The sequence below is a fragment of the Cottoperca gobio genome, chromosome 4 (assembly GCF_900634415.1).
Source record: "Cottoperca gobio chromosome 4, fCotGob3.1, whole genome shotgun sequence".
Taxonomy (NCBI): Eukaryota; Metazoa; Chordata; class Actinopteri; order Perciformes; family Bovichtidae; genus Cottoperca; species Cottoperca gobio.
Window position 1 is genome coordinate 20,117,089 of NC_041358.1, and position 27,220 is coordinate 20,144,308.

A 27,220-nucleotide genomic window follows, 5' to 3' on the forward strand; every position below is an offset into this window, starting at 1 on the left:
ACTTTGTTGTTTGTCTGATTGTGTGGAAGTCTCATATGTATGAGCCTAATTTGTCAGAATGATGATACTCTTATCTTAAAATATCCAGCTTTCAGTTTGAACACGAGACTATCAAATAGGGACAATCAGAGACTGCGTGTAAATCACTTTAAAAGCTAAGTTTGTTCTCTTATTGTCTGTCAAAGTGCACGTTTTGTGTGTATGTTTGTGTATGGCATCTGTGTGAACAATGGGTCAGTGTGGTTTTTGGGCTAATACATCAGGAGCGTCTGCCGCCCTAAACAACATTCCTTTCCTGACAGCATTTCAAATGTTGTGTACAACGTTGGTTCCTGTTTTTAAACACACAACATTATTATTAAGAATAAGAGCATTTACAGTACAATAATCACAGTGTTGATGTAAATGAGTCTGAAGTACCATTATAAAAATAGCAGATAAAATAATATAAAATAGCAGAATTAAAATTGTATAAAAATAGCTGAATTAAAATAGCAGATAAAATAGCAGCCTTTACACATTCTTTGACATTATAATAATCACTTTGTCTGTACTTTCATCTATATTTGTCTTTGCAAATAATCCACATACTTTCATCCTATCCTGTTCTCTGCTTCCTTCTCCCATAACATAAACTGTCTTTATGTTCTTCCATTGTTTTCAACGCTTCAGATTTAATCTTTCTCTTTGACATTACTTTTTCCTCTTGCTCTCTCAACCTTACTTTTAACTTTCTTACTTCCTCAACATTAAATGATCCTCCTTCAGGAAAACCAAGCTTAAAAATGTATGAAATAATTTAAATTAGTTTAAAGTGGCTGAGATAAAAAGATATAAAATATCACCATTAAAAGGCTAAGATAAAAATATATGTTTTTAGCTTACTTTTTAAAGATACTGAGAGAGCTTGCCTCCCTAATGTCTGCAGGTAAAGTGTTCCATAGCTTTGGTGCATAATTGCAAAAGGCTGCATCCCCAATTTTCTGTTTCTGGGAACATTTAATAAACCAGTAGTAGATGATCGTAATGTTCTTGGGGGCACATAGTTTATTAGAGAGTTGGCAGTGTAACTTGGTGCGGTTCCGTTTAGGGCTTTGTATACAAGAAGGAGGACCTTAAAGTCAATTCTAAAAGTTACTGGAAGCCAGTGTAGAGCGGCTAACACTGGACTGATGTGGCTCTCTCCTCTTGGTTCTAGTCAGCAGCCTCACTGCAGCATTTTGGATGAGCTGAAGTCTCTCCATTGTTTTTTTTGGAAGGCCGGTAAATAGTGCATTACAGTAATCGAGCCGGCTTGAGATAAAAGCATGGATTAGTTTTTCAGCATCCTTTTGATTTATAAATTGTCTGATTGTGCTGTAAGGCCTTTTACATTGAATAAGAGCCAACATTTTACTTGTCATAAATGCACAGAAATAAATCAAATCAAATAATATATATAATAATATATAGTAATCATATTGTGGCCACCAGGGGGCAGAACATATAAAATAACAAGACACCAGCACATCTCAAGCTCATACAGCTGTCAGTGCTACAGTGTTAGCAGGGTTAGGGTTTGGTTTACAGTAACAGTTTCACCCCTTGCAGACATTAGCATTAAATTGGAGATGTGTTTCTGTCTTCCTGACAAATGTAAGTCCTATATTCACTCTCTGTTTTAGTCCTAGTTTGCTCTCCAAAAACTATAAAACTGCCTGTTTTTAGCATCAAGATGTTTGACTTTCTCCACGAGCTAGTTTGCTAAGGAGGTAGCATACACTGTGTTTGTCAGACCGGGTTTTCAGTTAACGCCTAAGGGAGAAAACAGCTCAGTTTCAACTAAATAGCAAATATTTGAGCTGTAAATCTCTGCTTTTTTCACATTATAAGACCATTTTGTTTAATGTTAATATCAAAATATTGAGTTTTACAGGTTTAATGTAAGTAGTTTGTGTTGTTGTTCATTGATGTATTGTGACAGGTGGCCTGTATTCAAAGAACAAACATTCCTTCAGAAACTCATACATGCATTTAGATGTATTATAAGTTTAATGTTGTTACTCTCACGGTCAGTTTTTTAAATGAATAATCATTTATGTTTCTGTTCATTGGCATTGGAACTGTCACATCCAAATACAATGTAGTGTGAAGAAAACACACAAGTGTATATAAAACATACAAAACTGCATTCAACTTTTTATTGCAGAACACATTTGTATACCAGCAGCGCCCCTCAGTTGTTTATTTTATAAAAGTGAGTTCCTTTAAGTACGAGTGTAAAGTCAGTCTTAACACACGTTGATATAGAATTGCTGCATGGCTGCCTGTCTATAGGTCATGCTGAAAACTGTAATATACTTAATTTCCTTCTAATTAAACCCCAAACATTTACTTTTATTTTTGACCCACAGAATCGTCCTGTGGGTATAGGGAACCGAAAAAAATAGAATCACTCTAATTGCAAATGGCCAATTAAGAGCCAAATACTTTGCCCATGAATCTGGAAGTTGAATGGCAAAGTGTTCTCTTGTGTCCTGTACGCTGGGCTGTTGTCGCACCGTCTACTTGGGCTACAGCGAAGGTGAAACAGCTCATTAAGTCAATGGCACCATTATCCCCGTTGTGTTCTAGAATGGCATCATAGATCCTAAAATATCTCAAACTTTTCTCTACTCTAGTGACTCAAACTGTCCTCTACATGAACAAAATAATGTGACTTTGAGAACGAAGCATTTTTGTGTGAGTAAATCAAAGTATTTTAATGTGGATGATGAAGTTGTTCCTGTATTTCTTTCTTACAACACCCTTGTGCAGATGGATGAGACTTCTGTCTGGGCAGCCAGTAAGATGAATCTTAACTAAAATTAGACATAGGAGAATAGGACATGGTAAAAATAGGGACATCTTCTTTTTCAAGCTATTTCTGTCTAATTTGCTCTTAGAAATCCTGACAAGTCTTTATTTGAAGCCATTAGTTCTTCTTGTTTTGACAGCTGGGTCATTGGCATCATTATTCAAAGTTACCATCAAAGATTTAACTTTTCATCAGCTCAGCCACTTGAACATTTTTCACTTCCTTATTTTAAAATGTATTTCAAGGGAAGATTAAATGCAGTGACTAATGCTGAGATCACTAGTTAAAGGCTGAAACTATGAATTAGGTTTTATAACTTTTCAATACTTTTTTTGAATGTGACTGTACATGGGACATTAACTGTTTTTGTTACCTTATCTCAAACAGTTACTCAATGTTCTCAATTAAAGGTGTTTGTGTTGGATTGATCATTTTGTGTTCTTAACTCAGTAGCTCACTTTCCTTTCTCCCATCTTCTAACATATTAATAACCCTTTAATTACTGATTCCTTGACACGTGTTTCCTGCTTTACAGTCACATAATTATACATCTGCATGATAAACTCTAAGTGAAAACATGAAACCTAGGTACTACACCATTTATTTTAGATCGTCTTGATAACATTATTTAATGTAAATAGGTGGTATTAAAAATATTTTGTATGCTCTGTGTCCACTGTGCCACCATGACATGTTTCAGTACCTGACATATTCCATTTTTAGCAGCGAGAGAGGAGGTGTCATGCTGACCCCGGCTCCAAGTTACTGCAGCCTGGGGGGTGCAGCTGGCAGGCAGAGATTGGACTCAGCTGGCACTGCTGGAGACTCCTCGGGTGGGAGGTTGGGTTGGGGGGTGGATGTGTGAGACACCAGCGCCAGGGCGGCTGTGTTTTTCAGCGCCAGAGGCCAGGACTGCCCCTCAGCACTGTCTGCCTGTGTGAAGCTGCTTGGGCATATGTGCAATTGTTTCTCTATATTTATGAAGACAATCGCCTCAAAACAATACAAGAATGAGGAAGCTGCTTATTTAAAGATTGGAGGTTAATGTAACATTCAGGATTAGGGTTAGATTTAGGTTTAAGTTGCTTTTAGGCCATTTTATAAAGCAAAGTACTCAGAAGATTAAAATAAAACCATCCAAAATGTATTGTTTTTCTGTTTATGTTAACATTTGTGTGTGTGTGTTCAGCAGGTTGCACCATAAGGAGGCTTCTAGAGGCTGGAGGGCAGCTGTAGGACTGAGTCCACTGAGCCAGGAGAGGACGTCTTTCGTCTGTGTGTCAGACATGATGAACAACACAGTATATATAATGCAGGAACTACATTTGTTCGTGCAAAATAACAAAGAAAGCATGTATTTTTTGAGCAACACAATAAATGAAAAACACTGTTGTGCAATTATCACTGCCATGTGCAATGGCATGCATGTACAAATAAAGGATTTCTGACTCTGATTGTATTTTCTTTATGCTCACGGTTGATAAAGCTGCATTTGACCATTATGGGATTGAAAGTCTCCTTAGCACCCTCATAGCAACAGAGCTCTACAAGACTCCACGATTTAAGTCACAACATTTCCCTTTTGCAACTAAGCCCTGCCCAGTTCAATCTTGTGAGAGTAGCAAGGACAATTTCACGACCTGGCTCTGAAGTTGGGACAAATGGTAAGTCATTTATTCAAATAAATAGGATAATAGTAAACACAAAATAAACTAAAAAAATAAATATAAGAAAAAGATGAGATTATCAGTTAGGTCAGTATGTAGTGTGAACCCTAGCCAGAAAGGCCGGGTTGTATGGTGTGAGACCACCGGCCCCAGATGCTTCAAATTAGGATGCTCGGCACTCTGCCCCCCCACCAGGAATCTGCTGCATAAAAGAAACATAATGTTTCTTATCTGTATATATGTATCTAATCTGTTCTAACTTTGTCAGAAAGCGTAGGATCGCACTGTTCATAAGTAACTGAATAATAAAGCACAGTAGGTGCTTTAAAAATATAACTTTATGGAGCTTTAAAATATAAATAGCACACTATATTATCATGGTTGATTGGAGCATCTTGTTTTGAAGATTTGCCTTTTTCCAGTACACATGTAATGTTATGAAAAATTGTCATCACTTTCCGCTGTAAGATATTCTGAGATATCTGCATCGTCCACTTGCCAATTTCCAAGAATGACCTTTGACAACAGTCACAAAAATGGGTGTGAACTTGTTTCTTTCCATCAGAAATGCAATTTAATTTTCTTCATTAACTTTTGAATGCTGCGATGGTGGGTCTATAAATGAAGGAAGAAATGCACATCTGCATTGATATTGTTTTTCTTTTGTCTTTTTGTCCTTAAGATTTTTATTCAGTAGACACACAGGTGATCAAGAACTAAATCTCCCCCAAGAGCTTTCTCTCATCTTTTCTTATGGTTTCATAAAGCCAGAAAATACTGTGAAGAATGGGAGATAGAGTGCTCAAAAATCAGTCAGCCACATCTCTATCGTATGTTCCACATATTCTCTATAATAGGCCTCTGTTGGTCATTAACCCCAGGTAATCAGGTGTACCATTCCAGCTGAAAATCCACCTGGTTACTGCAAGCTATTTTCCAGTTGAAATGTCTTAGTTTGGCTGTAATAGGTTCCCCTTTATTTTATGGCCTCTTATGTTCATCAGCACATTGCCCTTTTCACACACAATTACCTCCTCAGCTCCATTTCAGGCTCATTAGTAGGACTTGCAGGCTTATCCCTCCCTAAAAAGAAAAGGATTCAAGGGATATGACAAGTTATTCTGCTTCTGGAAAAGGATCGTTTAGCTCATCGAAAACTGTAAAGCCATTGAAGTTCAAAATGAGAAGTTAAAGAGAGCTGAATTGGGCATGCTTTCTTACAATGGAAAGGATCACTGCTTAAGGTTAACCTTATAGTTTCATCACTTTGGCTACTGACACTGTTGTATTAGCGCTAAGGATTTCTGCAGCAGATTCCTCCATGCTTATTTGAAATCACCTGAGTAAATAACATCAGCAAGGCAGACACAACAGAGGAGGTTTGATCCCCACAATAACCATGCAACCCTTCACGGTGATTATGAGCAAGAATCTAATCCTCTGCCCTCTACCTCATTGTATGTTTATGTAGATAAAGGAGGGTCAGATGCTTATGTCAAATGTAAGCCCATGTAGCAAGGCTCAATGGCATTGCTTTGGAAACATGTAAAGCTAGATAACATTCAGAGCAGGGCATACAACTGCATACTCAGCAAATACGTAGCACCAGTCAGTCACGATAGTCACATAGCTTCATCACGAGTTCACCTTTTAGCTTGTTAGATATAACTGACCTTTTGATCTCAGGTGTAGTTTGCCCATTTACAAGTATATTGTTTTGTCGCAGATGCACTTGGACATCTGCACTGTGAGGTTTAAGTTCCTGGAAGTAGACATTTCGATTGATGCACTGGAATGTCAGATACATAGTTTTGAATGCATAACTGGAGCTGTCATTATATTAAAAACAGCTGAATAGGGAAATATTAATTGTAAGTGTTTAATAGCATTTGTTTAGCTTAGTAAGACTTTGGCATTTACTGTAGTCATAGGGCAAGATCCCCTGGAGGATATGGTGGTGATGGGTAGATGGTGGGTTTTGCAATTTGCAGGTCAGAAAGAACACCAAGGACTGGCTTGAGGAGCAGAAAGATGGTGGTGTCAGAATTGTGAATAATGAGCTTTTGACAGAGAGAAAAGAAAATAGCACCCAGAGAGGAATAAAGGCAGAAAGTGAGAGAAAATTGATTTTCCTTATTAAACTTTTTCAAAAGTTTCATGATGATGTGATGGTTTTCACACTCATTCATGTGCTGCTGCACATCAGTGGAAACCAGACTTTTGCTGCATCGCGTAGGCATAGATTATGACTAGTTCAACTAAAGAGCAAGTTTTCCTGTTTCATTTGAGGCTCCGAAGAGGCAAAGTTTTACAGTATTTAGAAGAAGTAAGTCAGCAAAGAAATTGTTGTTGAACAAAAATATATGCTTTTCCTTATATATCGCCTTAATCCTCTCGTGACCGCTCATATATATTTTAGGACCGGCACATGGTAGGCCTTTATGAGCTGCTTGTTAAATGTTAACTACATTTTGGTAAAGGTTTCAGTATAACTTCAGCGTTATGAATTAGATTATTTAAACTGCGTCTCCTTTTTTTCAGACAATCACAAAGTCCCCAAAACTTCAATTGCTTTCTCTGCAATCACAGAGACACAAGTGTAGAGCGGACTAAAAAGCACCAGTCACTCAAATCTGGATAAATAATAAAGACATCAGGCTGCTTACTTCATTTGAAGACGAGAATAGCTTTGTGATGCAACATCCTAGGAGAGGATTTAACAAAAGCTAACCGTAACCACTTAGCTGCTATTCAGAGCAGGATGAAATATTTAGCAGCGTCTTCAGTTGAGTGTGAATGTGTGTGTTCATCAACGCCTACAATCTGTTTGATTGTGTACTCTCAGTGATTGGTCGGGACTTGTACTATGATTAAGAAACTGAAATTAGCAAATACATTTGATTTTGGGTTACATTCTGTCCTGCTTACTTATTATTTCCCACTAACAGCATCAGAACTCCCATATCTGATGTAATCTGAGTCATCCCTCTCAATCTGTGTGTGTGTTTCTCCATAAAGTCTCAAGTTGACTCTGATAAACTACCTTCATTCACTCCCTTCATTCACAAGCCTTGCTGTCTGGCTTTCCTTAACAGAAGACTCCTCTAAAGTAGTAGTCTCAGATTGGATCCCATCTGATTAAATATTTACACATATTTTATTTTACTTGAACTAGATTTTCTTGTCTGTGTCACTTGATTTTAACAGAAATCTGCTCTGTAATACAACAGTTTTACTAAGAGGATAAACACCACTGGGAACATTTTAAGAAGTGAAACAGTTACATATTTTCTTGTAGTGTGAGTTTGTTAGGTGCTGCTTTATCCTTTACAGAAATGCCCTCTAGTCGAAGAGTATTATATCGATGCATCTCCACATTACTGAGTTTCTTCTTTGCACAAACAAGTAAACACAAATGAGTGAGACCCACAACTGAGAAAGAGAAACTAAAGGTACACAGAAGATTTCAACATGGCAGTTCATTCATAGTTTAGTAGGTAAACACAGGATATCATTAATACTATACATTTTGCATCTAAACAAAATGGCCAAAGACACGTTGTGCCCTCTGAGAGCAGATGTTGGTACGTGCTCTCTTTTTCCTATACTTTCTAGTGCTTTGGCATTAATGGATAATAAAACACATGGAAGAAATACAATGTTTGCTGATAGAGTTCTTAAAATAAAAAAAACAATACAGTAGAATCAAGAGGATTAAAGACCACAATGAAGGGAGAGAATATTTTGATTTAAAAAATAAATAAAAAATAATAATAATAATAATAATAATAATAATAATAGTAATATATCATCTTTAAATTATAGTTCAATATGCTATCTATAATGCTGTAGCATATTTTGAAGGCATACAGCAGGAAAACTAAAATAAATTTTAGTTTTTATTCTGTTATTATCTCTCACACACATGCACAAACACATAGACATGTTCACACAGACTGGGTTAATGAATCTGGCCTACCGTTTTCTTCCTGTGCTACTGCCTAATAAAAGGCCTAATTAATGTATTTAACCTTTAGTTATCAGGCAGACGACCGTACCAAACACAAATCCCAGTCTCTTTCAAAGTCTGCTCAGTGCTTTTTACTCTGTCACTTCATATGTTACCTGTGGGATTAATTTGTTTAGCTGTAGAGATACATTTTGATTTTATGGAAAGGGTGCAATAATTTTTAGTAAGTAACATCATAAGATAGCTACTTTAACAGAAAACTACTGTTGAAGAAATGATAAAGCTGGAATACTTAACTTGGGCAGAAGAAACAATACAATACTTTTCATTCAATTCATGTCATCTAAATTACAAACATGTTTTCACCAATTCTAGATTGTGTTAGATTGATTTTCCTAAACTCCTTTTATTTTCTGTGAATGAGACATAATTTTAAGTCTCGTGGATCTCTGTCTCCCCCTGCTGTAAGAGGTGTTTGTTGTGTCCAAGTGCCTGGATTTCATTCAGAAGCAGACAAATAGATTTCCAGGAAGACGGTTTTTAATCATTTTACGATGCATTGTGCGTATAACACATTATTATGATTACCTATATATATATATATTTTTTTCAGAAATCCTTTACAGCCAAAGAAATTCCAGATGAGACATATCCACATGCTATGCACATCTTGCTAAAAAGCATGTGATCATCAATATGATAATATTGGGAATGTATATCATTACTTTTATTGATAATATATCACAATTGTTGCTAATATTACATGTTAGCCTTTATACAAGCAAATAGAAGGGTACAATATCTTATCTTATTTTATGCTTTGGCAGGTCATATGGCTGCTTGTGTGCTCATTTACTATCATTGGCATTAAACAAGTGAGTTGTTGTTTAGAGTTCATCAGTCTCTGCCCCTCATAGAGGCCTGAGGATGACCTCCCTTCTGTAGGAGAAGCGTGTGAGTTCGACCCTCTGGTTCATATTCTCCCTACACTGCAGTAGGCGGTAAAGGGACAGGGTAAACTTACCCAGCACCAGTGTGCAAGTGATCTCCACCACCAGCAGCGCGGTGTAGATCATCATCTGAGATTTGCACCTCTGAAATTTGTTTCTGTATTGATACATGACGGAGGGCGATGGTTCCTGAGTAACCGGCTCCATGGTTAAGATCACTGGAGTGGTTTGTGGAGGAGGCGTCGTTGTTTGGCAGGTAGTTGGTCGGATAGTCGTAAGGGGGATGGTTGTTGGCATCGTTGTTGAAGGTGTAGTTGTGGTAATAGTGGTTGTGGGCATAGTTGTTGAAGGTATAGTTGTGGTAATAGTGGTTGTGGGCATAGTTGTTGAAGGTGTAGTTGTGGTAATAGTGGTTGTGGGCATAGTTGTTGAAGGTGTAGTTGTGGTAATAGTGGTTGTGGGCATAGTTGTTGAAGGTGTAGTTGTGGTAATAGTGGTTGTGGGCATAGTTGTTGAAGGTGTAGTTGTGGTAATAGTGGTTGTGGGCATAGTTGTTGAAGGTGTAGTTGTGGTAATAGTGGTTGTGGGCATAGTTGTTGAAGGTGTAGTTGTGGTAATAGTGGTTGTGGGCATAGTTGTTGAAGGTGTAGTTGTGGTAATAGTGGTTGTGGGCATAGTTGTTGAAGGTATAGTTGTGGTAATAGTGGTTGTGGGCATAGTTGTTGAAGGTGTAGTTGTGGTAATAGTGGTTGTGGGCATAGTTGTTGAAGGTGTAGTTGTGGTAATAGTGGTTGTGGGCATAGTTGTTGAAGGTGTAGTTGTGGTAATAGTGGTTGTGGGCATAGTTGTTGAAGGTGTAGTTGTGGTAATAGTGGTTGTGGGCATAGTTGTTGAAGGTATAGTTGTGGTAATAGTGGTTGTGGGCATAGTTGTTGAAGGTGTAGTTGTGGTAATAGTGGTTGTGGGCATAGTTGTTGAAGGTGTAGTTGTGGTAATAGTGGTTGTGGGCATAGTTGTTGAAGGTATAGTTGTGGTAATAGTGGTTGTGGGCATAGTTGTTGAAGGTGTAGTTGTGGTAATAGTGGTTGTGGGCATAGTTGTTGAAGGTATAGTTGTGGTAATAGTGGTTGTGGGCATAGTTGTTGAAGGTGTAGTTGTGGTAATAGTGGTTGTGGGCATAGTTGTTGAAGGTATAGTTGTGGTAATAGTGGTCGTGGGTGTGGTTGTTGTCGTGGGTACAGTTGTCGTTCTAGTAGTTGTGGGTGTGGTTGTTGTTGCCGGCGTAGGTGAAGTTGTTGTTATAGTCGTTGTGGTTGTTGTCGTGGTTGTCGTGGTTGTGGGTGTGGGTGTGGTTGTTGGCAGAATCGTAGTTGTTGGTATTGTTGTGGTTGTTGTGGCTAGTGGCGTGGTGAAGACAGGAGTGGTTGTTGTAGTTGTAGTTGTAGTTGGCATGGTGGTTGTTGGTGTTGTGGTAGTAACGATGGTGGTAATTGGTTCTGGGGTTGAGAGTGTAGTGGTGGTTGTGCTGGTTGGTAAAGTGGTGGTTGGTGTTGTGGTAGTAATAATGGTGGTAGTTTGTTCTGTGGTTGGGAGGGTTGTAGTAGTTGTGGTTGGGGTGGGGGTTGTGGGGGGAAGGGTGTGGCAAATAAATTGATCCTCAGTTAATGTTATGATTTTCTGCCCTTTTCGATCTTCTGGATACTCACAGAAAACAGGAGACATAATCTTGTCAGAGTTCGCCTTCATCCAGAGGTGAAGATCTATCAGATTACAGTCACAACGCCAAGGATTGTCATTGAGGTAAAGTTTTTTCAGTTTTGTTAAAGGATTAAAAATATCCCCTGGAAGCGTCTGAAGGTCGTTGAAAGATAGCTTGAGTGTGACCAGTGAGTGTAGCTTTTCAAACACATCTTCGTCCAGCGACTTTATTTTGTTGTTCAGTAGATTCAGTTCTGTGAGCATCTCAGGGCCTTCAAAGTACTCAGGATACAGAGTGACAAACTGATTTTTAGACAGATCTAACTTCTTGAGTTTCTTCAGAGGGCTGAATATTCCTTTAGGAAGAGTGCTGAGATTGTTTTGACTCAGGCTTAAATCTGTCAATTTAGGCATTTCTCCAAAAAGCACAGGTGGTAGACTTGTTAATTCATTCTTCTGTAGGGTCAACATTTTAAGCTGAGAGAAGCCAACGAAGAATCCATGAGGTAAACCAGTCAGACAATTACTTTCCAAATACAGTCTATTTAGTTTGTCTTTATGTGGAAATAGGTTAGGTGACAATTCTGATATTTTGTTTTTTTGCAAGCCAATTTCCTTCAAGTTTGGTAAATTTTGAAAAATCTCCTCAGGAATGGTGGTCAGCTGATTCTCGTACAGCCGTAGTACCTGCAGTTTGTTTAGGTTTGAGAACCAGTCTGCAGATACAGCAGAGAGCTTGTTTTTAGCTAAATGTAGCATTATAAGATTCTCGAGACCATCAAAGGTCCCGTCTTCAATCGATGCGATCTCGTTCCCATGTAACAGGAGCTCTCTTACTTTTTCAACGCCATTAAACAAGCCTTTCTCCAGACTACGGATCTTGTTTAACTTTAGTGTAATTTGCTCCAGGTTGCTGAGGTTTTTAAAGACTCCCACTGGGATCGACATTAATGGAGTGCTGGAGATCTCGATTTGTTTGAGGTCTACCAAACCTTCAAAAGCTCCCGGTTCAATAGATGTCGTGATGGTGTTCATAAACTCCACCTTTACAAGCTGTGGGCTTTTAACAAAGGCTGCCTTGGGGATTGTTTCAATCTGGCTTTCCACAAAGAAAACCTCTGTCACACCTGGTTTCAGGAAGTGTGGGATTTCTGTCGTAGATGAACTGAAAACAACCTGGTTTTCTTTGGGGCAGTCTGTCTCTTTTAAACATTCTATGTTTTGAGTCGATGAAGAATCCAACAGTAAAGACAGAAAAAGAACGATGATTTCTCCTCTTGACATGCTTATTCACTATAAAAAGAAAACAAAGTAATAATTTACAACTTGTGAAATTCAGTAGATTCAACTTGGACCTTGTATACAGTTTAGAAGGTAGTTGAATGTATGATTCATCTTTCTTGTGATAGTATATGAGATATCTGTAACATTATCATTAAATCTGTGAATTGTTACAGTCAAATGCCAAACACCTACCTTTTTATTTCTTGTCACAGGATGAAACAGGTTGTCACAGCAGTGAGGAGACACAAACAAGCGTAGTTTCATTAGTTATCTTCTGTATTGATGTTGGCCGGCAGTACTCAAGTGTGTTGCATCCCATGTGAGGCGTGGTCTAACACACTTCTGGAGCTTGAGATAAGAGCAATGACTTTAATTTAATATATCAGGCAGTTACAGCACTGCTCTGCCGAAAGGCTCCAATTGTTTCTGAATGGTGTTGATTACAAATTTTAAAAAATGTCCCTATTTCTTACAATCACCGACATTTCAACAGCATCCACAAACTCTTTTTTTTCAATATTCTGAATATTCTAGATTAAAGTAATATAAAGTAATATCACTGCATACAAAGGTATTGAATGTTAGTTTAACATTTGGTGGATGATTTAGCTTTTACCACTGACGAAGACTGCAGTACCTACCATCTGATGTGTTAGGTATGTTAAGTTATTTACCCAGGACAGTAACGTAAACAACAGATAAAAGCTTGAATACTTATCATTCATGCACACACTCTAAACATACTATATGATATATAAACATTTTGTCATTTTGAAAATATGCATCTGTTCCCACATCAGGAAAAGCAGAAACCTCCATTTCACATGCCTGTATCTCCAGTTTGTTGATTATGTTTTGTTTTAGCTTCCTTCCTAGAACTTTGTTATTGTCAGGCAACAATTATACATACATTACAGCATGTGTGACGCATTTGTTTTGGCTTAGGCAAAGCAAAGGGTGGGATTTTTGGATTGTAAAAGTTTAAAACATCAATCTGACTTCCTACCATTAGATGGCAGTCTTTTGTATATAATTGATTTAATGGAGAGGAAAGTAGACATATAGTAGATAGGTGGCTGTAGTTATTACCAGTGATAAATGTACACCATCACTAAAAAACAAAAAATTCAGAATGCAACGTAAAGTTTGTGGTGCAGTATCAAGCTGTGCTTCATTTCCTTCACATACTTGTACTTCTACTTAGTCTGAAGTTATTTTTGTTATTTTTGTTTGAATTGATACATTCAGCATAATCAGTAACATATGAGTGTTTAAACATTCTGTGTCTAATGACTATTTAGTAATCACAAAAGGATCATCACCCTGCAAAAAGTAGACCACGGCATGTTGCATAAAAAAACATAATCTCAATACTTTTAGATGTGTTAATGTATTTTCTTCTCATATTTTCTTCTCATATTCTCTCTTATGATACAGTTTTTCAGTGTAATGTTACTTTTCTATTTTTATTTCTTAAACCTTTATTTGTTGTATCCTCCTTTACACATCAAATCATCAAATCAAATGTATTTGTATAGCCCAATATCACAAATTATACATTTGTCTCAGTGTGCTTTACAGACTGTACAGGTTACGACACTCTCTGTCCTTAGACCCTCGCATCGCACAAGGAAAAACTTCCTAAAAGAAACCCCACAATTAAAGGGGGAAAAATGGAAGAAACCTTAGGGAGAGCAACTGAGGAGGGATCCCTCTCCCAGGACGGACAGACGTGCAATAGATGTCGTGTGTACAGGATAAACAACATAGTACAAATACAACGTTTGACAGAAATTATGTTGTGTTGAAAAAGAGAAAGTTTGGATGAATCCAGGAAAATGTCAAAAAGGCTTCCCGGTGTCCAGCAGGACCAGGGCAGCAGGCGCAGCCACGATTCCTGATCCTGACGTAAACTTTATCAGTGGCAACCTGCCACATGAGAGACACAGAAACTCCGGGGATGATGCCCCGGATGCTGTGTTAGTAACATACATTTACATAAATGCATACAGATAGAGAGGGAGAAGAAGAGAGAGGGAGAGAAGGAAGAGAGCAGGGAGGTGTCCTCCGGCAGTCTAAGCCTATAGCAGCATAACTAGGGGCTGATCCAAGGCAAACCTGAGCCAGCCCTAACTATAAGCTTTATCAAAAAGGAAAGTCTTTAGCCTGCTCTTATATGTGGAGAGGGTTTCTGCCTCCCGAACACAAACTGGAAGCTGGTTCCACTGGAGAGGAGCTTGATAACTGAAGGCTCTGGCTCCCATTGTACTCTTAGAGACTCTAGGAACCACAAGTAACCCTGCAGTCTGGGAGCGTAATGCTCTAGTTCGTTTATAAGGTAGTATGAGATCTTTAAGATATGCTGGAGCCTGACCATTAATTGCTTTGTAAGTCAGGAAAAGGATTTTGAATTCTATTCTGTATTTTTCCGGGAGCCAGTGCAGAGCAGCTAATACAGGAGTAATATGATCCCGTTTCCTTGTTCTTGTCAATACACGTGCCACTGCATTTTGGATCAACTGAAGAGTCTTACATTCAATGTGTAGGTAACGGATAACTGGCTATCATATTCAGGGAACATGCATTTAATACCACTTAGTTAAGTAAATGATTAACACAATTTAAGATTAAAAGTAGTGCATTTATTCAAAATATAGTAGCATTTTGCATTGAATGTGTGAAACCAAAGGATGAAATTGTGTTACAGTTGAGTCAAAAATAATTGTTCATGGATAGACATTTTGCAAAAAAGTAAAACTGTCTCCTAAATGTATTGTTGTTAGCACAAAGAATCATTGTCAAGCTGCAATTAATACTGAAAAATGGGAAATAGTTTTAACAAAGCACTGAATGCAATCTTAGTTCTACGAAAAGAAGAACACCGTTTCAATGCATTTGAGCTTACACTCACCAGAATGTCCAGGTTGCCCTCAAGATTGCAACATGGGTGGTTTTACCGTTAGTACATACAATGACTGTTTTTACAGCACACATGAAGGAATACTGGCTGGTAAATTTGATCATTAAAATTGAAAGCTAATGAATTCAAAAGTTAACTTCTTAGCTGGTACATCTGAATGGAGCTGAAGTGGTTCTTTCTATTGCCTTTGAGACTAAAATCAACACTGGGCTGCATATTTTCCAAGTAAACACATTAATCAGTGAGCATTTTCCCTTGGCCTTAAAAGTTCTTGGTTTGCAAATATTGGGTGGTCTCGTTACAGCACAGAGTTCTTATTTCTGCGGCCGATATTTCCCCTTCCTTTCTTGTTCTTCCTCCAGCACAAACAGCTGATAATGAAAGTGCTGATGATGAGAGTGGCCACTACTGCGATGACAATGAGGATGATTGAAGAATCATTAGAAACTGTTCCCTTCTCCCCTTGTCCACCGCTGGTGACCTCCACATGCTCTGAGGTGGGGATGGTCTTGACTGCAGGGGAGGAAGTGCTTTGTCTCGTTGGAGGAGTGTGGGGTTTCCGCCTCTTCTCAGTTGAGGTCAACACAGGCTCCTCTGTAGGGCTGAGAGGCAGGAAGTTCTCATCTGCCAGCAGAGCAATTACCTCACCGTTCAGATTGAAAGGTGTTTCACACACAACAAGAGTTTGGTTGGCCTTGGATGGGTGCTTTGTCAGCCAGTCTCTAAGTGGGAGAATATCCTTGTCACACCTCCAGGGGTTCTGCTGCAAGACAACTTCCTTTGCTGCAGTGAGGGCATCTAGACTCTCCTGTGGCAGGTTGTGAAGGGAGTTATTTTGCAGGTCTATCTGTCCCAGGTTGCTCACGCCGTGGAGAAAACCCAAAGGGAGAGCGCTGATGACGTTGTGCTCCAAGGAAATGTTGACCAGTCTGGGCAGACCCTGGAAAGTCCCAGCTTGCAGGGTTGTGAGCTGATTGGTGTGAAGTGATACTTCTCCGAGCTGCTCCAACCCTCCAAAGGCCTTGATGGATACAGAGCTGATGTGGTTGCGACTGAGCACCAGGAGACGTAACTGAGTCAGGTTCCTGAATGTGTCATCCTCCACACGACTCAGCCTGTTGTCATACAGCCACAACTCCTGCAGGGCCATGGGCCCAAACACTCCTGGCCCCAGACTCTCCAGCTGGTTTTCATACAGGGAGATCTGGGAAAGGACGGGCAGGTTTAAGAAGATCCCTTCTGGAAGAGATGTGAGCCTGTTGTTGGAGAGGAACAGCTTCTGGAGTTTCAAAGTCTTGGAGAACAGGTCATGGTGGAGGTGAGTGATTAGATTGTCATGTAGGGATAGTTCCTCCAGGTCTCCAAGGTCATCCAAACTGCCAAGGGGGAGTTCCTGTAGCGAGTTTTTGTTAAGGCGTAAGGTTTTCAGCTTAGAAAGACCCTTGAATGTTTCTCTAGGTAGTTGACTTATATTGTTTCCAGAGAGAAAAAGGTAATGCAGCTCAGTAAGAGGGTGAAAAGTTTCCACAGGTACAGAAGTGAAAAGGTTCTTACTGAGGTCAAGGCTTTTCAGCTGTGCCAACATGGAAAACCAGTTAGGGCGGAGTAACAGGAGCCTGTTGCTCTTTAGATGCAGAGACTCAAGCTTCTGAAGATTTTGGAACAAGGCCTCAGGGAGATCTTGCAGTTCGGTGGTAGTAAACCCTAAGGCAGCTATATTCGGAGTGGAATCAAATGTGCCAGTGTGCACTTCCCTTAAAACAGTGTCTTTAATCACAAAGACGCTCAGGGCATCAGAGAAATCAGTCAAGTCCTCTGGTTTCAGGAAGTGGATACTGCAATTGGAGAAGTAGAGGGCGGTGGTAGATGAAGGCACAGTTGTGGGGAAGTCTGAGAGGCCGTTGCAGAGGATTTTGCTTCCTTGACATTTGCATCCATCTGGACAAGCCCAAACAACAGCGTTGAGAGAACAGAGAAGTAGGAGCACATGAAGGGTCTGGGGCAGGTCCATTATTTAACCTAGAACAGAAAAAACGGCTATGTTAGAGTCCAGGTTGGTTTTGAATTTTGTGTTAGATTTACATGGATGGCAAAGGGCTATTTAAACAGGGTATTGTAATGACATAGTAAAACATTTATAAAATAAAATAAAGCTTTTAGTCCTTAGAGGGGTAGTCCACAAAATGTACATGTCAAAGTCAGTTAACTAGTCACTGTGAGTACTTTCACTTTTCAATGTCCTCTGTAGCTCTGGAGGACTGGAGTCAAATCCAAGAAGGATACTCAAATGACATCACTTCCCATTTTTAAAAGAATGGCAGTTTTACAAAATGGCTGTGAGGAAAGTGGTGTTTTGAAAGACATGTTCATTTACCAGACAGGAAGGGCGTAGCAAAAGATGTTATCTAGTCGCATTAAGGGGACATGTCTAGTGTTTGACTAAAAGTCAGGTTATGTTGGCCTCTGCTACTTTTAACCTTTTTACAATTCTGTCTTTTGTAAGTACCCCAACCTTATGGAAGTGCAATACTGGGACTTCGATACACGAGTTGCCGTAAAAGACTAGAAAAGATTTATACAAACTCCATTTACCATTTAGCATCTTTAGGTCAGTGCTGAGCTTTGCACAGGTTGATGCCAGTATCTCTGTTTGAAAGCTGACTAACAAGGACACAACAAAAATGCCAGGAACATAAAACAATAGAGATTTAAAAAGAAATAGCTCTGAAAAGGAATTCCAATTTAAATGTGTTGACTCTGTATATTAATAATAGGGTCTCATAAACTGCTTCACTCTAAACATTCATGGAACCACAGGGAGCATTTTTGCATTTGTTATGTTTTCAATTCACTGCACTACTCTGAGATTTGTCTTCTCACAAAAAAAGGGGGCCACAATGGGGGTTCTCTGCGCTTTAAATCATCACCATAATAGGGCAGTTATACTGAAGGCAACACTAATTAGTAACAGTGCTTACATGTTGCAGCCTCAGCATTCTTGTTTAAACCAAAAAGGAGACATTTGCATAAATTGATCCAGTGTTTTACTCCAGTGTTGCCTGTAGCTAGGAGAGTTGCCTAACTGTGTTTGCTGTTAAAACACTATGTTTAGTAGCATTTTGGCTTTTAAATCATCCATTCAGGAATTGTACTCAACAACATTGTTGGAGCTCACATGGAAAGTTTGCTGCAGAATGTTAATCCTCAAACTGCAGAGTATGTCCTCATTGAATATGGAAATGGTGTTTGGTTTGCTACCACAAGCAAAAGGATCTCTGTGTTGTGTCTATGGTTCATCACATGTTTGAGGCTGTGGCGGAGGCTGCGCTCCTCGCTGTTTGTTATGGCGCAGGAGGCTCCAAAGGCAAAGCTGTGCCAACGTAATGACCTGCTTCTCCATACAAATCCATTTAAAGTTCTGCAACTTAAGGTTGGCAAGCATGAGTTGTTTCTCAGTGGCTGAGGTGTATTAGGGTGCAGGGAGAGTCTTTCCGAGGAAGTAACTTTCTAAAGAAACCAGTATGTCCCTCAATTGAGCTCAGCCACAGAGGTCCCAGCTTTATTATATATTTTTCCTGTTTTCTGTCTTTCTTTCTTTCTTTTCTTCTTCTCTTTCTTTTCACATCAAAGACATGGTCATAAAATACATCCTGTGGCATCACAGCTGTTTCCATTTTCAATACATTTTGTACTCATATCTGCTTTCACTCAAGAGGTGATGTGCTGGGTCCCTGCTGTGAGAGGGAAAACAATGTTTTCATTGTTAGTCAAACGTTATTACTGTGCTATATTATGTTACTCTTTATTCCCAGCCCTACCAGTACTTCTACTTTTCCAGTACTCCTTACTTTTACTGCTACATTCAATAACCCTAACCCTAAACATTAGTTTTAAATGTCCTTCTTATTTGTTTAAATTAGGTTGTGTGGGATAACACCCACTGGATTCATCATTACCACCATTTCCCTTTTCTTTACTTATGTGAAAAGTCAAAGTTCACATTTAAGTCAGGGATGTGTATCTGATTACGCAACTACCAGAAATCCAATGAGTAATGTGTTATCTGTATATAGTTCCCCTTCTCCTGTATGTGTTGCAGTGGAAAACATTACTACATTTAAAATACACCGTTAAGCAGCTTTAGTAACTTTCAGACACATGACACATTCTGGCGGCACTGCTTCTAGAAACAAAATCCACAAAAACAGCTAAACCATGTTTCCTGTCGGGAATATGTCATAACGTCCCAGTCCAACAAAAACCACCGTCTGCTCGCGACTGGGACAACCTGGAATGCCCTGCAGTACAGTGTAATGGCTAAAGCACATCCAGTTCACCATTAATTGCTTTGATTTTTTTCCCCCTGTGCCATGGCTGAAGGATCAGCACTTTGGCTGTTATGAAAAGACTGAACTAATAAAGTGGGGAATAGTACTGCCAGAGAGCAGCAGTCAAGCCACATAACTTAATTTGTATTTTATATTAAAAGTTGTTGATTACCACTTTATCTAACATAGTGTTAAGACTCAAGTTATCCAAAAATAAATAAATAACATTTTCAAACAGAGAATTTGACTGAATTCGGCGCAAACTAAGAATCCATAAGGCAGTGTTGTACTTTACACATGAATACACACCTTATTTAACAACATTGAATTATTATACAGAAGGTCGTCTTGTTAAGATATAAGTCCCATAGATTACACAAACGTATTGCTGTTATAACTCATTGATAGTTATCCTTATCTTATTTAGGTTGAGATTAATTCCATCCTGAGATCTTCCTGCCTCTTTATTCTTGACAAGTATTTTACAAGTACGTAGCGATCAGCACTCTGTTAACCAGGACAGCATGCTATTTGGCAGAACTTACCTCCTGTGGTGGCTGACGATTGAGTGAAAAGTGACAGTGAGTTGGTGTGAGTTATCTTTTATGTACTTCCTCCCTTCGTCCTCCAGCTTCACAAATCCTCTGATGAAAGTTTCCAGCACCGTCTGAACTCTCACACCATCACATTTTCCTGCTCTTCGTCATCACTCGATTCCCCTCACCAACCAGTTTTTTGTTTTTGTCCTGAGCTCATGAAATCTGCAGGTCCTTTTTCTGAAGCTTCAGTGGCACTGTTCAGCGTCCCAGCTGTACCTCCTGCCCCCTCTGTTCCTCTCACACACTCACGCTCACATTTTTTGCTAAATGTGGTGGTGGGGGATCAAGCAAGCAAGGGGAAGCCCCACCCTCTGGTAATTTGAGTTTACAGTATATGGCTCTCTGTGCTTGTAAGCGGATGTGTGAGCCGTGCTTCATCTTAAGGATCCATATGTTTTCAATCATGTAATGACATTTTTTTCCTCCAGGAAGAAGAAGTATATTTATATCGGAAGTTAGGGTGATAAGAAGGATGGGAATTTGGTTTGGTTTATAGAGTTGTCTTTGTTTGTGACATTGTTTTGTGTGTACGCACATTCTTGTTTGGGTGTGCAAATTTAAGTATCCGCTGCACATATCTTTGCTGTGACGTCCCTGGTATGCTTGTAAGCCGATGGTTTGGGCACTTGGCAGTTTTAGACATTCACAAATCCACTGTTGGGAATTACAGTTTTGCAATTACAGGATTGCAGGATGATCCCAAAAAACAAGAAAAAAACCTGCAAACGTCTGTTCAATCTCACTTGTGTTGCAGATTGAATTCATAATGAACCCTAGTGCAGTCATGTTTGGGAAAATTAATAAGAATAAAAAGACTGACTGAATCATAAATATCTAGATTGTTTCCAAAAAATCATTCAAGTAATCAAGCAGTATGAAAGAAAGCATTAGACTGACTCTGAATGTTCTTTGTAAAGGAGAAAGTATTTGAATGTTGGGTTTTTCTCAACCTGTTAATGTAAACTCAGTGGGATTTAGCTTTGGTGCTAAAATGTGGAGTGGTATGTTCTTCAATAAATCAGTGGGGGAAAAAGGCTGAGCAGCAAGTGTTCTGCAGCATTTAACATTCCTGCGTTGGTGTAAGTAAACCCATCTGTTTAAAATTGTCACACAAACTCCTCACAACAGAAAACTGATAGGGAGGGTGGAGTTAACGTATAGTCAGTTGCCATGGCGCACAAAACATAGTCTGGTAACTGGACAATTGTTAGAAAGCACTGTTTTAGTGCTAACTGTGAGCTAATAAATTATCACTGAAACTACGTAATGTGTCACAATCTTACAGAAGTTCCTGTTCCGTGTCTTCATCTGAGTTAGGCCACAAGGTCAGCAGTAAGCAATCAGAAAGAAAAAACAAAGTTAGTCAAATTTGCCTTATTTCTCCCTGTTTAACAACAAAGAGAGTTTAGTGTCTGAGCTCAGTACTCAGTACTTCCCATAAACATCATTTCACATTTGAGGAGCTAAAATTCCCTGAATTTGCTCCAGTAGTGTTGCATCTAGATGAGCAAAAGTGACAGATTGAAGATAGTAATGGCACTAAAAGAAAAACAGCTCTACATGGTAATAAAGTGAGTGTATATTTTCCCAAAACTATTTGAAAATGAATAATTACATAGGTAAATAGGGCATGACTGAACTTAGAATTGGGCTTTATGAAAAAACAGCTGGAGAGATAGAAACACATTCCAATAATGTTGTTGAAGATGTCTTGGGCAACATGTTTGGCTAATATTATATTTTGTTAACGTCAAAAGGCTTTCTAACTGTTAATTATTGGACTTTAGGATTATCGCTCTACTCTACAGCCAAGAGTCTGCTGTGACCAGAGTTAGAAATGTGCTGTGGAAAATCCCTGAATACCAGGTTAAAATAAAAGTCACCACAGACAATACAATCTGGATTAAAAGAAACTTGTTTGCCATTGTGGTCAAATATTCCTTGTGACCCCTGCAGTATTATTTCCTCTCCTCATGCTCACTCCCTTTTACTGTCAGTAGTGTGTGTGTGTGTGTGTGTGTGTGTGTGTGTGTGTGTGTGTGTGTGTGTGTGTGTGTGTGTGTGTGTGTGTGTGTGTGTGTGTGTGTGTGTATGACCACTGTTGTGTGAGCTCAGTCTACTGGAAAGGCCTAATCACCCGTTGCCATAGCAATGAACTTGGGTGCTGTTCACTTATTCATCCTCTTTTGTTTGCCGTTTGTTTTAAAGTCCAATCACTTCTCGTGGAATTTGTGGCATCCGCTGTCATTTTGTGCAAGTTTAAAAGCTTTTTGGACCAGCAGTGGAAACATTCTCTATTGTTTAGCCTTCACATAATCATTTTAAATGGAATTATTATCATTAAAAACATTTTTTCTGAAAACTAGGATAAAATGAAGTAGCAACTTTGTTTTTTTCAATCCTTTTCTCGGCTCTTTTGTAAGTTATTTGATGTTTTAGGTGATCTTTGACCAGTCCAAAAAAGGGAATCTTACTGTGTGCACATAGTTGTGGTTCTGTTTTATAATGCAGGCTTGTGAGATCACATGGGAAGTCATCTCAACAGATATTTTCCTTGTGAAATCTGAAATATTACTGAATCAGAGCTCCCTGTTTTGAAGGATATTACAAGCATGATATTGATGCTTTCCAAATATCCACATATTATTTATTTTTTGGAATCCACATGTATCCCTAATTCCAAGTATAAGAAACTCAGATAAGAGGGATGTATACAGAAGCAGATGTCTCAAATACAACTGGTGCCCTGGCACAAGATTATGAAAAAATAAACTTCAATAGATTTATTGATGTATATATTCAGCTGTGTGATCACAAAGCTGCAACAGTGTACATACTGTAAGAGTAAGGGTTGCTAAATATACTTAGTTTGATCGGTTATATTATATGTATATTTGTATATGTATATTTATATACATATAATATAAAAAATATATAAAAAAGGAATAAAAAGACATTTGCACATAATACAATATATTCAGACCAAATGTTACAGTCAACAATGTTTTTAAAATGTGTTGTTTCTTCATGCAGTTTGAAGCTTTCACCACTAGAGGGAAACAAATCACATGTGTTACTTTTGACTACTGGGCTTACCTTTACTTTAAGTCTTAACTTTGCTTTAAGTCTTAACTTTGCTTTAAGTCTTAACTTTGCGCTCTACATAAGAAAAACAGATCAATTTAAAAAGGAAAACATACATATACTGTTAGACGTAGGTTTCGCATTTATCACAGAACTTTAAGACAGAGTGATATGTAAGAATGGATGACAGAAAGAAAGTTTTGTTTTACATGTGTTTTTTTTAAAGCTTAATTAATTCCTTCATTTGTCAGACAAACAATTCAAACTAGCAAATCTTCACATTTCATCAGCTGATAGAGAAATTACTTAAACTAATTTATCAATTGATAATTTATACTCATTTTTATGTTTTTGCCGTGAAGCTCTTTGGGCTGCAATTCTTGTATGAAAGGTGGTATACAAATAAAGCTTATTATTATTATTATTATTATTATTATTATTATTATTATTATTATTATTATTATTATTATTATTATTATCAATTCTCAAAATAACTGCTGATTATTTTTCTTTTGATTAATCAAGCAAACCTTACAGCACATACATTATATAGAACATTAGCATAACTGTTTTCAAAGCTTACATAGTATATTCCTGTACTGTATGATATAATATTAAATACTGTATTATCTAACCGTAAAACTGTGCTACCTCAAAATACCTTAATTTGAAACTTTATCACAATATGTTGAATCCCAAATTCCAAGTGGGACTGTCTTAAAGTATTAAAATTGGATACAATCTAACACGACATCAAGAAGACCTACACCCAAGAGGGATCATTTATAAACTGCAACTTCTGGAAAAGGACAGTTTGGTCTCTTGTGCACACGGCCTGATAACATGTTTTGTTATCCTGGAGGATGTGCAAGCTCAGCCTTCAGCTCATCTATGGTCTGGTTGAGGTGATACATGCAAAACATGGCAACAAAAATGAGGAACAAGCCTGCGGCCACAAGAAGCATGTAACAAAACATGAGTAGCCCGGTCAATGTCGCATCCGAGGGCAGAAACCACACGTACACCCGGCCCATGATATGGTTGTGGTGAACAAACTCGGGCCCCTGTTCAACCACCAATGTGTCATAGAAATGAGGTGACATGTCATGAGACGAGGGATTCTCAGTAATGTCAAGAAACTCAATGTTAGGCAGGGTGGTGGTGGGAGTTTGGAGAGTTGTAGGTGGGATCGTGGTATGTAAAGCAGATGGTTTGGTAGTTGGAGTGGTTGTTGGGATGGTGACTAGTTGGGAAGCTCCTTGAGTGGTGGTTGATGTTGTCGTGGGCAGTGTGGTTGTTGGGATGGTGACTAGTTGGGAAGCTCCTTGAGTGGTGATTGGTGTTGTCGTGGGCAGTGTGGTTGTTGGGATGGTGACTAGTTGGGAAGCTCCTTGAGTGGTGATTGATGTTGTCGTGGGAAGTGTGGTTGTTGAAGCTACAACTGACGTTTGTCCGCTGGTTGAAATGGCGTTCGATGGTTTCGTTGGCTCGTGTGTAAAATAATAACTTGACGTGAGTGTCGTGGCATTGCACAAGTTGAACTCCTCATCACGCAGAGAGGCAAGGGTGCGGAGCTGTTGGTATACTGGACTATGACATATCACATCCCGGCTGTCAGGGACAACATTCTCATTATGTCTTATCCATTTTGCAATACCTCTAATACTACAAGTACATTCCCAGGGGTTGCCACTCAGACTAAGAGCCTTCATAGCGGTATTTGACAAGAAAATATCTCCTGGAAGAGTCTTTAGGTGGTTTTTCTTCAAATCAACAAAAAAAAACCTTTCTAAGGCCCTGAAAGATGTTATCTGGTAAACTCTGCAGTCTATTGAAATTGAGAAGCAGCATGCGCAGATTGGTTAGTTCGGAGAACAGTTGAGGATGTAGATAATAGAGGTCGTTTGATCTCAATGAAAGCTTCTCAAGCTTGGGAAGACAGCAGAAGAGGTCTGAGGGCAACTCCCTCAGCTTGTCATTTAAATGGAAGTTAAGTATTTGGAGTCCTGACATGTTAGCGAACAAATTTCCAGGAACAGTGGTGAGACTAGTGTAAATCAGATAAAAGTCCCTCATGTCAGGCATGTGACCCATTAGCTGGTCTGGCAGAGATAATAGCGGATTGTTGAAAATGGTAAGCTTGCTCATCTTGGGCAAGTTGTAGAAGCTCTTTTCCGGGATAGCCTGAAGTCGGTTGGAGGACAGATAGAGGATCGTCAGGTTCCTCAGTGACCAGAACACCTGAGGTGGAAGGCTGGTAATCTTGTTGTGATGGAGTTTTAGCACCTTAAGGTTGACAAGTTCATCAAAAATTCCAGCTTCCAGCACCTCTAGCTCGTTGTTATAGATCATGAGCACGGAAAGATTAGTCAAGGAGTGAAAGATGGTTGGTGGAAGCTTCTTTATGGAGTTCCTGCCAAGGTTCAGAAAGTTGAGGTTGGTCAGTCCATGGAAAACATCTGAAGCAAGACTACTCAGTTGGTTTTTGCTCAGGTCTAGGTCCAGCAACCCAGCCAATCCTTTAAACATATCTGCCGTTATGGTCTCCAACTGATTTCCATCTAAATGCAGCTGCTCCAGAGTGGTCAGCGGACTGAAAACCAGAGCAGGGAGGGAAGAGAGATCATTGAACGACAGCTTGACAGACTTGAGCTGCGGAGCAACGTGGAAGGCTCTGCGATGGACAGCATCTAAGCGGCTGTACGTCAGACTGAAACGCAACAGGAGGTCCCGGTTTGCCAAGCTGTGCTCATTTATGACGTTCATGTTTGTGTCATTAAGTATCAGAAAGGATGTTTTGACAGGCAAATCCTTTGGTATATCTGTAATGGTGTTGCCACTACACATGACAGAATCTAAAGAGGCACACTGGCAGCTGCTGGGGCAGAGCGTGTTGCAGGCGAGGTGTGGCAGTGTGACCAGGACGAGTGTCGTCCACAGGGTGCCTGCGAAGTTGAAATAAAGACATGTTTTGACACAGGAGATTAAATCTGAAATGAAGCATGTCTCATAATATTAGAAGTAATGATCTTTCTTTGTTTATCCAAAAGGCCAACATTTTTCTTCAACTTAAATTTGATGGAGTTTAATGCAAATATGAAACTCAATTCTTGACATAGTTTCTCAAAGAATAATTATACAAAGATAAAGGAAAAACATTTAAGGTGTTTTTTTCTCTCTTAAAGTTTAGTAAAAAACAGAACCAAGTTAAATATTCTACCAACCTCTGAAGTGAGAATCCATCATTGTCCGTTTGATATTATGATCGTGTTACTGTGATCGGTGCTGCTCTTCTCTGTAGGGCTGTCTTAAAGAGCTGACCTCTGCTTGGTGGAATCATTTTCTGCTCCACCAAAATGCCCGCCCTAAAGTCATCCATCACACTACAAATCCTTCATGCTGCCCTAAAACATTGATCTTAACCCCCTATCTCCCCTACCATGGACGTGGACAAATGTGACGATCTTGGATATAGGCGATGACTTATTTCATTAGGTTTCTTCTGCTGGAACCTAATCTTAATATTTGGAATTCTACATTTAAATTGGACCCATTTTAATCTTATTGTAGGGTTTACATTTATTCCGTTTTTATTTGTTGTGTTTTAACTAACTGTTACAGCATTCGTAAAATCTATAAACTGCCTTTCACGCAGTTTCTTCAGTTTAACTTTCCCTATGTGTTAAGTTATTACTTTTTATTTTTTCGTCTTGAACTGCCTCAGAATGTTTGAACGTTTTGGCACATGTTATTATTCACTACTATTGTATGAGTGGCACAGAGGATGCTGGCTCATTTCCTGTGGACTTATCTCAACAGGATGGACTGACCCCACTCTGCCCGTGCTGCAGTTTATGGACTGAACTGAAACAGATAACACCCTT

General features: G+C 39.0%; 1 protein-coding gene across 1 annotated transcript; it reads right to left on the bottom strand.

Moving 5' to 3' along the window:
* Positions 1 to 8,995: 8,995 nt before the first annotated feature.
* LOC115006973 (uncharacterized) lies at positions 8,996 to 26,668 on the bottom strand. Its single transcript, XM_029429604.1, is given in 5 exon segments — positions 8,996 to 12,412; positions 15,628 to 17,338; positions 24,190 to 25,117; positions 25,119 to 26,281; positions 26,561 to 26,668. Coding segments are annotated over 5 exon segments (6,852 nt in total). The 5' UTR covers positions 26,583 to 26,668; the 3' UTR covers positions 8,996 to 9,384.
* Between the last annotated feature and the right edge of the window lie 552 nt (positions 26,669 to 27,220).